At 43.9% G+C, this 12,572-nt stretch overlaps 1 protein-coding gene across 7 annotated transcripts in view; it reads right to left on the bottom strand.

Moving 5' to 3' along the window:
• Positions 1–12,572, bottom strand: part of ppargc1a (peroxisome proliferator-activated receptor gamma, coactivator 1 alpha) — a 725,688-nt gene that overhangs the window by 81,823 nt on the left and 631,293 nt on the right. For 5 of the 7 annotated variants that reach the window (XM_068037464.1, XM_068037503.1, XM_068037492.1 and 2 more), the window contains exons 3-5: positions 7,453–7,647; positions 6,882–7,004; positions 4,307–4,520 (exon numbers count right to left, since the gene is read on the bottom strand). In XM_068037464.1, coding sequence (XP_067893565.1) covers positions 4,307–4,520; positions 6,882–7,004; positions 7,453–7,647 — 532 coding nt within the window. Of the gene's footprint in view, positions 1–4,306; positions 4,521–6,881; positions 7,005–7,391; positions 7,648–12,572 lie in introns of those variants that run through there. The other 2 variants (XM_068037521.1, XM_068037512.1) reach the window with 2 other exon arrangements.

Genomic DNA, 12,572 nt, shown 5'->3' with positions numbered 1-12,572 from the left:
TGACAAACAGCATGTTGCCTGGGTGGGAACAGTGCTGATTGGCAGCTGAGGGGGGATGGAGAAACAGAGGGTGGGGGGAGGAAAGAGGGGGACGGACATGGTGGGGGGAAGAGGGGGATGAGACGAGGGGGAGAAAAAGAGGGGGATGGACATGAGGGGGTGCAGAAAGAGGGGGATGGAGATGGGGGGAAGAGGGGGATGGAGATGGTGGGGGGTAAGAGGGGGATGGAGATGGGGGAAAGAGGGGGATGGAGACGGAGGGGGGGAAGAGTGGGATGGACATGGGGGCGTTAAGAGGGGGATGGAATGAGGGGTGGTAGATGGGGGCAGACACAAGGATGGAGGATGTGGAGGATAGAGACACAGAGAGGGGAAAGAGGGGGATGGAGACACAGAGAGGGGAAAGAGGGGGATGGACAGGCAGAAAGGGGAAAGAGGGGGATGGAGACACAGAGAGGGGTAAGAGGGGATGGAGACACAGAGAGGGGAAAGGGGGGATGGAGACACAGGGAGGGAAAGAAGGGGATGGAGACACAGAGAGGGGAAAGAAGAGGATAGAGAGGCACAGGGGGAGGGGGATGGGCACAGAGTGAGGGGAGGGGGGAATGGACATGGGGGGTGGGGGGGAAAGAGAGGAGAATAGACACAGAGGGGGAAAACCGAGATGGACACAGAGTGGGTGGGGAGTGGGATGGAGATACAGAGAGGGGAAAGGGAAGAGGGGGATGGACACAGAGTGGGGAGAGAAAAACAAGAAATGCTGGATTCACTCAGCAGGTCTGGCATCTTTCCACAGATGCTGCCAGACCTGCTGAGTGAATCCAGCATTTCTTGTTTTTGTTTCAGATTTCCAGCATCCGCAGTATTTTGCTTTTATAACAGAGTGGGGAGAGATTAGTCCTTTCAGATGGACATCTATCCGAATTCTCTGCATCACTACATCAAGTGTGCGGGCAGACATTGACTACTTGTGGAAGTAATAACAATTCCAGCTATCTCACTAAATAGGGAGAAATGTTTTAAAATCAGACTGTGTTTTGATGGTTTAGGTTGGCTATACACTTGATATACACATTAATCTCTCTATGTCCATGGCCGCGTCAATAATTTAGTCAAATATCCATGGTGCAACATGTTGGTGCCTGTCCCTGGTCCTACAACAATTTTTGTTGTGGCCTCAACTATTCACTGTATCTATTAACAACTTAGAAGATGGGGTAGAAAGCCACATATCCAAGTTTGCCAATGACACAAAGAGGTGGCAGTATAAGCAGTGTTGATGCAAGTAAAAATTACCAAGGGATATTGATAGATTAAGTAAATGGGCTAAAATGTAGCAAATGGATTTCAATGTAGGGAAATGTGAGATCTTCCCCTTTGGACCTAAAAAATTTGAACAGGATACTTTCCAAATGGCGAAAAGTTAGAAACAGTAGCGGTCCAAAAAGACTCGGGGTGGGGGTGGGGGGGGGCGGCGGTGGAAGGTGGGTGGTGGGGGTGGGGGGGACAGGTACACAGATCAATAAAATGTCATGAACAGGTACAGCAAATAATCAAAAAGGCTCAACAAATACTGGCCTTTATATCTAAAGGAATAAAATACATGGGGGTAGAAGTTATGCTTCAGCTTTACAAAGCCCTAGTTAGACCATACCTGGAATACTAAGATCAGTTCTGGCATCTTACCTTAGGAAGGATATATTGGCCTTGGAGGGACTTACTGGAAGGATACTTAGAGCCCAAAGCCTTCAATGAATCATTGAAGGTGGCAGGGCAGGTGGAGAAAACGGTTAATAAGGCATACAAGATCCTGGGTTTATAAATAGAGGCATAGAGGTGAATTTAGTCGAGCCAACCGGGGTCCCGATGCCAGGCTGAAAAGGCGAGGGAAACCCTGCCTCGGTCCTTCGGCGCCTCCTCGGTACAATTCAACCGTGGTTAGGCACTTAACTGCCTGGTCCCCATCCTGTTAATCTCAGTAGTATGCACTGGGTGCAGTGGCCACTGCTGGTAAGCCCAGCACTGGAGCCCCAGACCCCAGGTGAGTGTGACAGGGTCACCAGGACCAGTCCGGAAGGCCTTAGTGAGGGGCGGCATTGAGGGCAGAGGGAGGGATGTTCATGGAGGGCCGGCCTTTGCCGCTGGAGGCTCTCTGTGGGCCACAGATTTCCCATGGAGGCCTACCCACCCACCCCCCCACCCCCACAACAAGCCTGCAGGAAGACCGCCTTTTTTTATTCAGTGCATGGCAGAGACCCCCCCCCCAACCGCTGGTTTAACACCAGCAGTGACGGGAAGAAGTCCTTAAGTGGCTAGTGATTGGTAATTTAAGGGCCTCAATTGGCCTCTGGGAGGGAATGCCGTCTTCGGCCTTTAACACCCCTGACTTAATTGCAGTGTGACGGGAAGGCAATGGGCCCTCCACTCCCTGCCTTCAGTCAAAATTCTATTGGCACCCAGCCGGTCTCCTGGGGATCCATCAAATTCCGATCTTATGGTGAACCTTTATAAAACACTGGTTTGGCCTCAACTGGATTATTATGCCCAATTCTGGGCACCACACCTTAGGAAGGATGTGAAGGTATTAGAGAGGGTGCAAAAAAGATTTACAAGAATGGTTCCACGGATGAGGGACTTCGGTTTCGAGGATAGATTGGAGAAGCTAGTGCTGTTCTCCTTACAGAGGAGAAGACTGAGAGGAGATTTATTAGAGGTTTTCAAAATCATGAGGGGTCTGGACAGAGTAGATAGGGAGTACAAAAGGAAAATACTGCGGATGTAGAAAATTTGAAATAAAAACAGAAAATGCTGGAAATACTCAGCAGGTCCGGCAGCATCTGTGGAGAGAGAAACAGAGTTAACGTTTCAGGTTGAAAACCTTTCAAAACTGCATAAGATAGGGAGTAACTGCTCCCATTGACAGAAGGGTCGAGAACTAGGCAACATAAATTTAAGTTGAATGGCAAAAGAACCAAAGGCAACATGAGGAAAATCTTTTTTTACACAGCGAGAGTTAGGATCTGAAATGCACTATCTGACAATGTGGTGGAGGCAGATTCAATCGTGGCTTTCAAATGTGTATTGGATAATTATCCGAAAAGAAAAAATTTAAGGGCTATGCGGAAAAGGCGGACAGTAGGATTAGCGGAGTTGCTCTTACAGAGAGCTGGCATGGGCATGACGGGCCAAATGGCCTTCTTCTATGCTGCAACCAGCCTATGATTCTACGATTCTATGTTCCATTTTATTTTTTTCCAGGCTCTTGCTTTTCCTCTTTTGCCGGGCTGTTCAGACTCCTGTTGCTCCAATTGCTCCATGTTTTGCCCCAGTTGCTTCCATTCTTGTTTTCTTTTTTCCAGACTGCTTTTCTCTCTTGTGCTGTGTGTTATTCAGTTACTACTCCAAGGGTGGGAATCTTGTTGCAAATTGTGCTTTCTTTGCAAATTTTCAAATGTTAAATGTGAATTTATGAGCTATAAAAAGCTCTCTCTTCCTCAGCCAAATTTAGCTGTTTGAATTTCATGGGCATAGAGTGGGCTGCCTGGAATGCTGCTATGGCTGGATAAATTCTGAATCAGGCAATTGTAGTATTGGAGTGAGACTTGTCCAAGCTCCTAAATTCAAAGAAATAATATTGGCTGAGGTAGAAATAGAAATCAGCTGACATGGCAGGAGAGCAGGAAAGAAGACTGGCAAGAATGGGCCATGAAATAGAAGTGTAAAGCATCATAGGAGTCAAGTAGAGTAGATAAAGAGCTAGGAGTTGTGGATCAGAAGAAACCAGGATCCCAGAGGAGATGCTTGCCAATTTTTCTTTTTGGCCCGTACCACTCTTTCCTCACCCTACTCATGTTACTCCTTTTTATGACCCTGTGTTCATCGGTCCACCTTTGTAGGGAATTTTGTAACTTGTTGATTGCTGCCTTTTTGCAATTGTAAACCTTGTTTTTTTTCAAGGAGTTACAGGGGGGAGGAAAGAAAAGCGAGGAAGGAAGGATAGAGTAAAAAAAAATGAGCATAGAATGGAGCTTAATGGTGAATATTAAATCTCATCTCCCCACGCATTAGTTTGGCTCACCTTTGGAGAAATTAAAGAAGTACATGTGTGAAAGACATGAATATCTAGTTAAAGTCACAAAGGCGTACTGTTGTTACACCCCCAGGTTACACTGTTGTACAAGTAGGGACAGGGTAGTGTGGATCAACTCCCAGAAAAGTAAAATGTTCAGACTCACACCAGTGAACCTCAGGTACCTATGAAAGGCTTGAATTTATAATGGTGATATATCACATGCCTTATTCTTACCTTGTAGGTTATGTGATTGTTGAGATTGCAGCTGTATCTTTCTTTTGGAGATGCTTTTGGTTCTACTGCTAATTTTGTGGTCATTTATTTTGGACTGAGGAGAGTCATCACTAGAGATCAGATATTTGAGCAATTCTGTGCAAGGACGGCGCTGGGCCTGTGACTTCTGCTCTTGGCAAATATTCCTTGCCTTGGTACTTGAAGTTGACTCCACCTTATAAAGATGTAAGGAAACAACATTATTAAAATGTGAATATAAGTCATTCAACATACTAACTATTCCCACTTGAATAAATAGAGTACATGTTACTGAACTACTTTCAAGATTAGGCGGTTGCTAGTATTGTTTTTGTTTCGTACATTTCATAGCATAGCAAAAAGTAGTAGCTGGTAATAATGATAACAAAGGCAGGTGTCACAAGAAATTAATGCTGGTAGCTGTTGAGATTATAGAAAGACTTGAAGAAAGCAGTTAGAGGACACTGTCTTCATGTTAATGTTTTTCTGTTTGTTCAAGGTGTGAAAAGAACCACAAGACCTAGACATAATTTTTCCCACAATAAAATCATGTGTAAGTGACAGAATGGAGTGCTTGGACATAATTGTGTTGTGTATTGCTAACCTAATCATAAAAGGTTTGCCAAATACTTTTTTGATGAAGGTAGTGATGCTTTGAGAAAGACAGTATGGGATCTTATCACATTTGATGCGCAGACACTGACATATTTTGGAGAAGAAGAAATTGATGGGAGCTGAGTTTTCCAGTAGTACCTGCTACTACTGGGATGGAAAATCCAGCCCTTTATCTTCAAAATTCTCTCAGTTTCTAATAGGTTTGCAATCTGTTAAGATTGCAGCATCAATACAACTGTAGTCCTATACTGCAGTCAGTGTGGTGAAGGTACGCCCATAGTACTGATAGATAGGGAGTTCCAGGATTTTGACCCGGCGATGATGAAGGAATGGCAAGATATTTTCAAGACAATGGTCTGTAACTTGGAGGAGAACTTCGAGGTCATGGTTTTCCCATGCACCTGCTGCCCTTCTAGGTTGTAAAAGTTGTAAGTTTTGAAGGTACTGTCAAAAAAGCCTTGGTGACTTGACACAGTGCATCTTACAGATGATACATAGTGCAGTTATAGGGCGCTGGTAGTGGAGCTAGCGAGGTTTACGGTGGTGGATGGGATGCTAATCAAGCGGGCTGCTTTTTCCTAGATGGTGTTGGGCTTCTTGAGTTTTGTTAGAGTTGCATTCATCAAGGCAGGTGGAGAGTATTTCATCATACTCCTGACTTGTGCATTCTAGATGGTGGACAGGCTTTGGGGAGTCAGGAGGTGAGACCCTCACTTCAGAATACCCAGCCTCTGTTATGCTCTTGGAGCCACAGTGTTTATGTGGCTGGTCCAGTTAAGTTTCTGGTCAATGGTGACCCCAGGATGATGGTGGGGAGTCAACAACGGTAATGCCAATGAACGCCAAGGGGAGGTGCTTAAACTCCCTCTTGTTGGAGATGGTCATTGCCTGGCACAATTGTTACTTGCCCCTTATGAGCCCAAGCCTGACTGTTGTCCAAGTCTTGCTGCATGCGGGGAGAGATGTGAATGGTACTTAACACTGTGTAATCATGAGCACACAACCCCTTCTTATATCATGATGGAGGGAAAGTCATTGATGAAGCAGCAAAGATGGTTGGGCTGAGGGCACTGCCCTGAGAAACACCTGCAGTGATGTATTAGGGTTGAGATGATTAGTCTCCAACAACTACAACCATCTTTTTTTGTGCCAGGTATGACTCCAAGCAGTGGAAAGGTTTCCCTCGATTTCCACTGAGTTCAATTTTACTAGAGCTCCTTGATGCCACACTCAGTCAAATGTTGACTTGATGTCAAAGGCAGTAACTCTCACCTCACCTCTGGAATTCAGCTCTTTTGTCCATGATGGACCAAGGCTGTAATGGGGTCTAGAACCGAGCATTCCTGGCGGAACCCAAACTGGTGAGCAGGTTATTGGTGAGTAAGTGCCGCTTGATAGGACTGTTGAGGACCCTTTCCATCACTTTACTGATGATTGAAAGTAGGTTGATGGGATGGTAATTGGTCGGATTAGTTTGGTCTGCTTTTTGTGGACAGGACATACCTGGACAATTTTCCACTTCGTTGGGCAGATGGCAGTGTTGCAGATGTACTGCAACAGCTTGGCTAAAGACTAGGCTTGTTCTGGAGCACAAGTCTTCAACACTGCTGCTAGGATGTTGTCGGGGCCCAAAGCCTTTGTTATATCCAGTGCACTCAACTATGATACTAAGTAACCCACTCTGAATGACTACGTCAGGCATGTTGAGGTCTGACATTGCTGCAAATCTACATGCTGTTGCCTGTTCATTCTTTCGCACACAATTAAAATAAGTAATCCAGGTCGCTTTTGTTAAAAGCAAAGTTAACAATCCAGCAGGATTTTCAGTCATTCCAGAATACCAAATTCATTAGTTTGTACTGCAACAATTCTCGTTCTTTAAAGAATAAAATAGTCCTTTCTTCCTTGCACATGAATTTCTGATTGCAGCACTGAAGTGTACCTTGACAACAGCAGGGTTTGGCCTAATCCTGTTATTATTGGTCACGTGGCTGTGTGTGCTGCCTCCATGGCATTCATTGTAGATAAACTGTGAATTAGCCGGAGCCAGCAAGAGCTTCTTCAACTGGAAAAACACAACCAAAATAGGGGGGGGGGGGAAATTTCATGAAGCATGAAATAAACAGAATCTACTTGTAAACAACTTATCAAATCATATGTCATTCAAATTAGCCAAATTTCTAGTTTCCATGGTATTATGTTGTTTTTAATCATTTCAAAAATAGTTGATAGCAAATTGTGGTTAAGAAAAACATACACCATGTGCATATGCGCCATGTGCATATTTAGTAGCTGTTTGTGTTATTGTACCTAAGTTACCATAAAATAGAACCTGTTCTTAAAAAGCAGTACATATCTTCCTTTAATATTACATTTTTGTAGACATTTATTACTTTCATTTTCCTTGTGGCCTTAATTTAAAAATCCAAACCTTATTTTGACTACATCATACCCATGCAGGGGGTAGCCTGAGGCTCATCCAATTCTTGTTAAACAGTAGGAAGGATTCTTACTAGAGACGGCTCTTCAGCCTCCGGAGTCGGAGGAGTGCCGTCAGATGTTGAGGGAGGACTAGGATAATTGGCATTGGTCACATCCTCATCTGTCAGTGCATCAAATGAAGGCAGTCCATCCTCATCTATTGGGATGCTGTCCAGTGTCTCCGTTAGAACAGCCAACAAGTTAGCTTCATTTTCTTCATCCATCTTCTGCCAAAAAAAAAGGATCCTTTAGTTGTTAAGCACATGACTCACTATAGGAGCATAATCTTCTAGGAAAAGACCATTTTGCTAAAGAACAAAATTGCAATGCAAAAAATATATGGTGAATGAGATCACTACTGTGACATACTTCAAACTCTCAGATTTTCTTTTCTTGAAAGTATGCGACTGGAATATATATTTCAAATATTTCAGCAGATAAATGTTAGCTCGCCCAGTATGTTAATGGTACTCACACACTGCACCAGGCCGTGACACTCACCTCTGATTCTCCCCATTGGGAAATGCTGCAACCCCAAAGCTCAGATCAGAAACTAAGTAGAATGAGACTCAAACCTGGCAGACTCATTGCTCCATGCAATAAATGTTAACATGCCAGTACTTAGCACAAACGTTTCCATTGATTAACCAACTTTCAAAGTAACAATTTATTTGGCACTTTTTCTCAGCACCTTGTTTTCAAATGTAGGAATTAGATGAATGGAATGTGTATTATTAATTTAATAAAGCCAGTGAGGACCTTTACATATACAGATTGGAGTCCAATGACATCACTGGGCTCCAACAACAATGTCACGCATCCCAGAAGTGCGACGATGAATAAATACAGGCTAAAATTGACTTTACCTTTTGAAGAAACAATGTGATTATCGACCACACAGCCAGCAGGTGACGTCATCAGACTGTGCCAATCTGCGTACATGCGCAGATTGGCTCCTACTCTCTGCGCATGTGCTGCATTCCGCATTGCCAGGACTGGTTGGCGCATGCGCAGATTACGTCATTGAGTAATGCGTGCAGAGAGCGGGGGTGGGGGAAGCTGGGTGAGAGTGGGAGTGGGGGAAGCAGGGAGAGACCGGGGATGGGGGAAGCGTGGCCGAAGCCCTTGGTGGTGGCAGCGGGTGCGGTCTCTCCACCACCCCCCCAGCCCGCCCGTTCGCTCCCCCCCAGCCCACTCGCTCGCTCCCCCACCCCACCCCATCCCCACGCCTGCTAACTCACTCACTCCCTTCTGCCATTGTGTGCTGCCATGTGTTTAGGTTGCCTTCGTGTGATTATTTGAGCAGCGCCATCTTTAGTCCTAGCAGCTGCTGATGTCGCAGACTGTGATGTTTTAGTGGCACAGGCTGCATTTGCGCATGTGCCACTGCAACACCACCTAGTGGTAGCGTTGTCAGCAAACGCAGCCTTTAAGAAAATGGACAATGCTAAAAATGGCTGCCGAAGGTCTGACCTTTGTATATTCAAACTGTCTAACAAGGACAAATGAATACCTTTTGAGACAGGAGGAGGTAATTACACACATCTTGAAACATTCCTGAATTGAATGGGTTCTTCTAAAACAAAGAAGCTACAAAGTGAAAACATCATAACTGGATTATTCTCATCATGAACCCATCAAGAGACACTTTCGAATTGAATGGGTTCTTCTGAAACAAAGGTGTGAAGTAACCACATCCTCGGCTATTGTTGACCATCACAGGTAGGGAGATCCACATCTCCCAACAAAGGCAAAGGTGTGAAACCATTTCTGACCTTAAAGGTAGCTCCCTGAAGAGAGAAAGAGGGAGAGACCCAGAAAGAAGTATCACCAAGAAGCTTGTTTCCAGCTAAGGGGCTGGGAGAAATCAGGCAAGCCAGAATGGAAGTGCCCTGCTTTAGAATTCTACATCTTTACTTATGCAGCAGTGAATTAGAAGTGGTCCACTGTCTTCAACTAAATTTTCAACCAAAAGAGAAACCTACTAACACCTCAGGCCTGCAACCAACGAGAACTTGACTTCCAAGAAAATTCAACAGGTTTACCATGACCCTCGAAACCTACCCCACTTACCCCTTTTCCACTCTGTGTGTGCACGTGCATGAATGACTGGGTGAGCGGATGTGGTTGCGACAATTTCGGGATAAGGCACAATGCGCAATCAATAATTAATCTTCCATTGTAAACCTACAAGAAAACCTGTTGTTGTCTATTTATTTGACAAATAAAACACAAAGGGGTTACACCCCAATAACAAAAAACACTTGCTGTGGTCAGGTGGAAGTTGAACAGTGGTAACCACCCATACCCCTCATCATGTGGTCGTTAGAAATTGGGGGTTCAAAGCCAGGATCTGACCTGCCAACCAAACAAGAGATTTGGAAAACGGGAGAAAAACTGACCTCTAAAATTGTGGAAAAGTAGACAAACAAGTTTTCTTGTATGTTTTTTACTGTACGGTGTAGAAACAAAAGAGATGGCCACACTGCCAAGGAGTTTGTAGAGAAGGAAGTTTAATAAATTAAGCACTGATGATTTAAAAAGCTTAGCTACAGAGATGGTAATTACATTCATGCAAAAAGCAAAGAAACCTGATCTGCTGAAGAGTCTAGCTAACCATTTTAAGCTTATCCCTGAACCAGAAGAAAGCATAGAATCAAAGTCTGAAAAAATAATTCTAGCTAGAAGCCAGTTACAGATGAAAAGGGAAGAAATACAGTTGCAGTTGAAAAGAGAGGAGATGCAGTTTCAAAAGAACAAAAGAGGAAAAAAAGGCAAAACAGTTTGAGTTAGAAAGGCCACGAGAGCAAGATAAAAATGCTACCAGTCACTCAAACCTTATCCCCAATTCAGAGCAAAACTTTGATGTACTGAGACACCTCAAGACTACTGCCAAAACTTAATAAAGGAGGAGGCTGAATCATATTTTATCTCTTTTGAGAAAATAGCTACCAGGTTAAAATAGCCAGAAGAATTTTCGACTCTCCTCTTACAAGGCGAGTTCATGGGTAAGGCTTGTGAAGCTTCTTCCCTATTGTCAGGAGAGAGTTCCTCTGACTATGAACAAACTAAAACTGCAATTCTAAATGCATATGAGCTGGTACCTGAAGCATATAGACAGAAAACCAGACACATCAGGAATAGACCCGCCCAGACTTGCATTGAATTCTAAAGAATTAAGCATATGGCTTTTGATCACTGGATATGATCTCTCAAGCTAGAACCCTCATTTGAGAATTTGAGAGAACTGATGTTGCTGGAAGAAATTAGCATCCCAGTTGATACAAGAACCCACATTGAAAAACAAAAGGAGTTATAAGAGTAAGAGAAGCATCAAAAATGACTGACAATTATGAGTTAATTCATAAATCCCTAACTCAGAATTAATTTGGGTCTAGTAACTCTTACAAGCTAGGGATAGCTGGGATGCAGAAGAAGCAGAAATGGGCTTGAGAGAAAAGGAGAGTAGGGAAGGAAAACCAGACAAGTCTCCAACTTTTAAAAAAAGAAACCCAGGTGACAAACCAGTAGGGGTCCGCCCGACATGTTTCCAGTGTGGTAAAACTGGTCTTGTCCAGACAAATTTTTGGTATGCCAAAAAAAAACAGCAGGAGGTGCTGTGGTCAAGTCTGCGTCTGTGGCTATGAAAGTGGTAAATCTGTATTCTAATATAACTCAACAACAGAGCACACCAGAACTTTTTACCTAAAGGAAAAATGATTCTTTTTGTGTCCCGAGGCACCAGGCAAGGAGATAACCATCCTCAGCAATACCAGTTGTTTTCAAACCCGACTGGCAGCCAAATTTACATAAATGCCACTCAAAAGCAGTACAAATACCACGGTATTGGTAAAAGGGCTTATTGGCAAATGCTGGAAGATCCCTTAGTTAAGGTTTACCTACAGAGTAAGTTGGTCACCGGTGTATTGACGGTCAGGATCATTCCAAGCTTACCAATACGGGGGTATACCTATTACTGGGCAATGGCTTGACAGGAAGAACAGTATTGTGCCCTGAGGGTCCTGAACAGTCCACGGAGACTGGAGAAACTGAGGGGAACAGACAAAATTCTGTACAGCTCAGAGGGCTGAGGAAGTCCCCAAAAATCCCACAGAGGCATGGGGTGGGGGGATGCTGTGGGTGGTGCGATAGAACCAGTAAAAATTAAACAGGCTAAAGGAAAGCAAATGGAATCGAAAAGGCCAAAATAGAGCTAGAAGAATTTAAAAGGAGCGGAGATAAAAGCAGCATAGGTTAAAGGAAAAGAATCAGAGATATGGTTAGCCGAAACCTACATTAAAGATTTAAATAGGAACAAAGAAAGTTCCCAAACAGGTGAGACAAAAGTGAGGGAGGTGCCTCGCCTAGTTGAAGTGCTACAGGGGAGTGCAGCAGAAATTGGACAACCACCTGCGAGCAGTAGTGTCCCAGAGGACATGGGGCAGATTGGGGAAAAACTCATCCCTGAAGTAAAAGAAAAAGGGAAGGTAAAATACCCTGAAGTAGACAACACTTGTGAAAATCACAAGAAAACTAAAAGTGAGGACAGTGTGGATCTTATCCACTGAAGAATCAAATGATCAGGTTCCAAATCCAAAGCTAATCAAACCCAACAATTTAGATTCAGAACTCAGCAAGAACAAGGGTCAGGAGGAAATCCCAGATGCCTCACAGGGGCTAAAAACAATTTATCACCCACTATCACTCTGGAGATAAGAATTATCAATGTGCCAGAACCTGAATGGTTAAACCCATGTGTTGCAGAAACAGCAATCAAGGAATTAAAGCTTATACAAGCAGCAGAATTTGCCAGCAACCCAGAACAATGCTGTAACAGAAATTTGCATACTACAAGCTTCACCAATAACCACATGCTTATTGAGATTAACGTTCCCAAAGTACTACAAACTGATGCTAGAGGAACTCCAACCCCACTTGACAACATGTAACCAAAAGAAATGTCTTTTTTTTAAAATGGTACCTCATCCAAAGGAAGGATGATGAAAACTTAAACTTGAACAAGAATTGTTACAGACAATGCCAGCTGTAGCAGTTGAGAGATTGAGATATGGGTGCCATGTGTGCAATGGTGTGGCCCCTAAACCTTCTTACTTTTTCCTTTCTTTCCTTCTAAACCCCAAAACCAAAACCC

Source organism: Heterodontus francisci, chromosome 1 (assembly GCF_036365525.1).
Source record: "Heterodontus francisci isolate sHetFra1 chromosome 1, sHetFra1.hap1, whole genome shotgun sequence".
Classification (NCBI taxonomy): domain Eukaryota; kingdom Metazoa; phylum Chordata; class Chondrichthyes; order Heterodontiformes; family Heterodontidae; genus Heterodontus; species Heterodontus francisci.
Note: the sequence above shows the minus strand (reverse complement) of the source record. Positions and strands in the feature narration are given on the sequence as shown.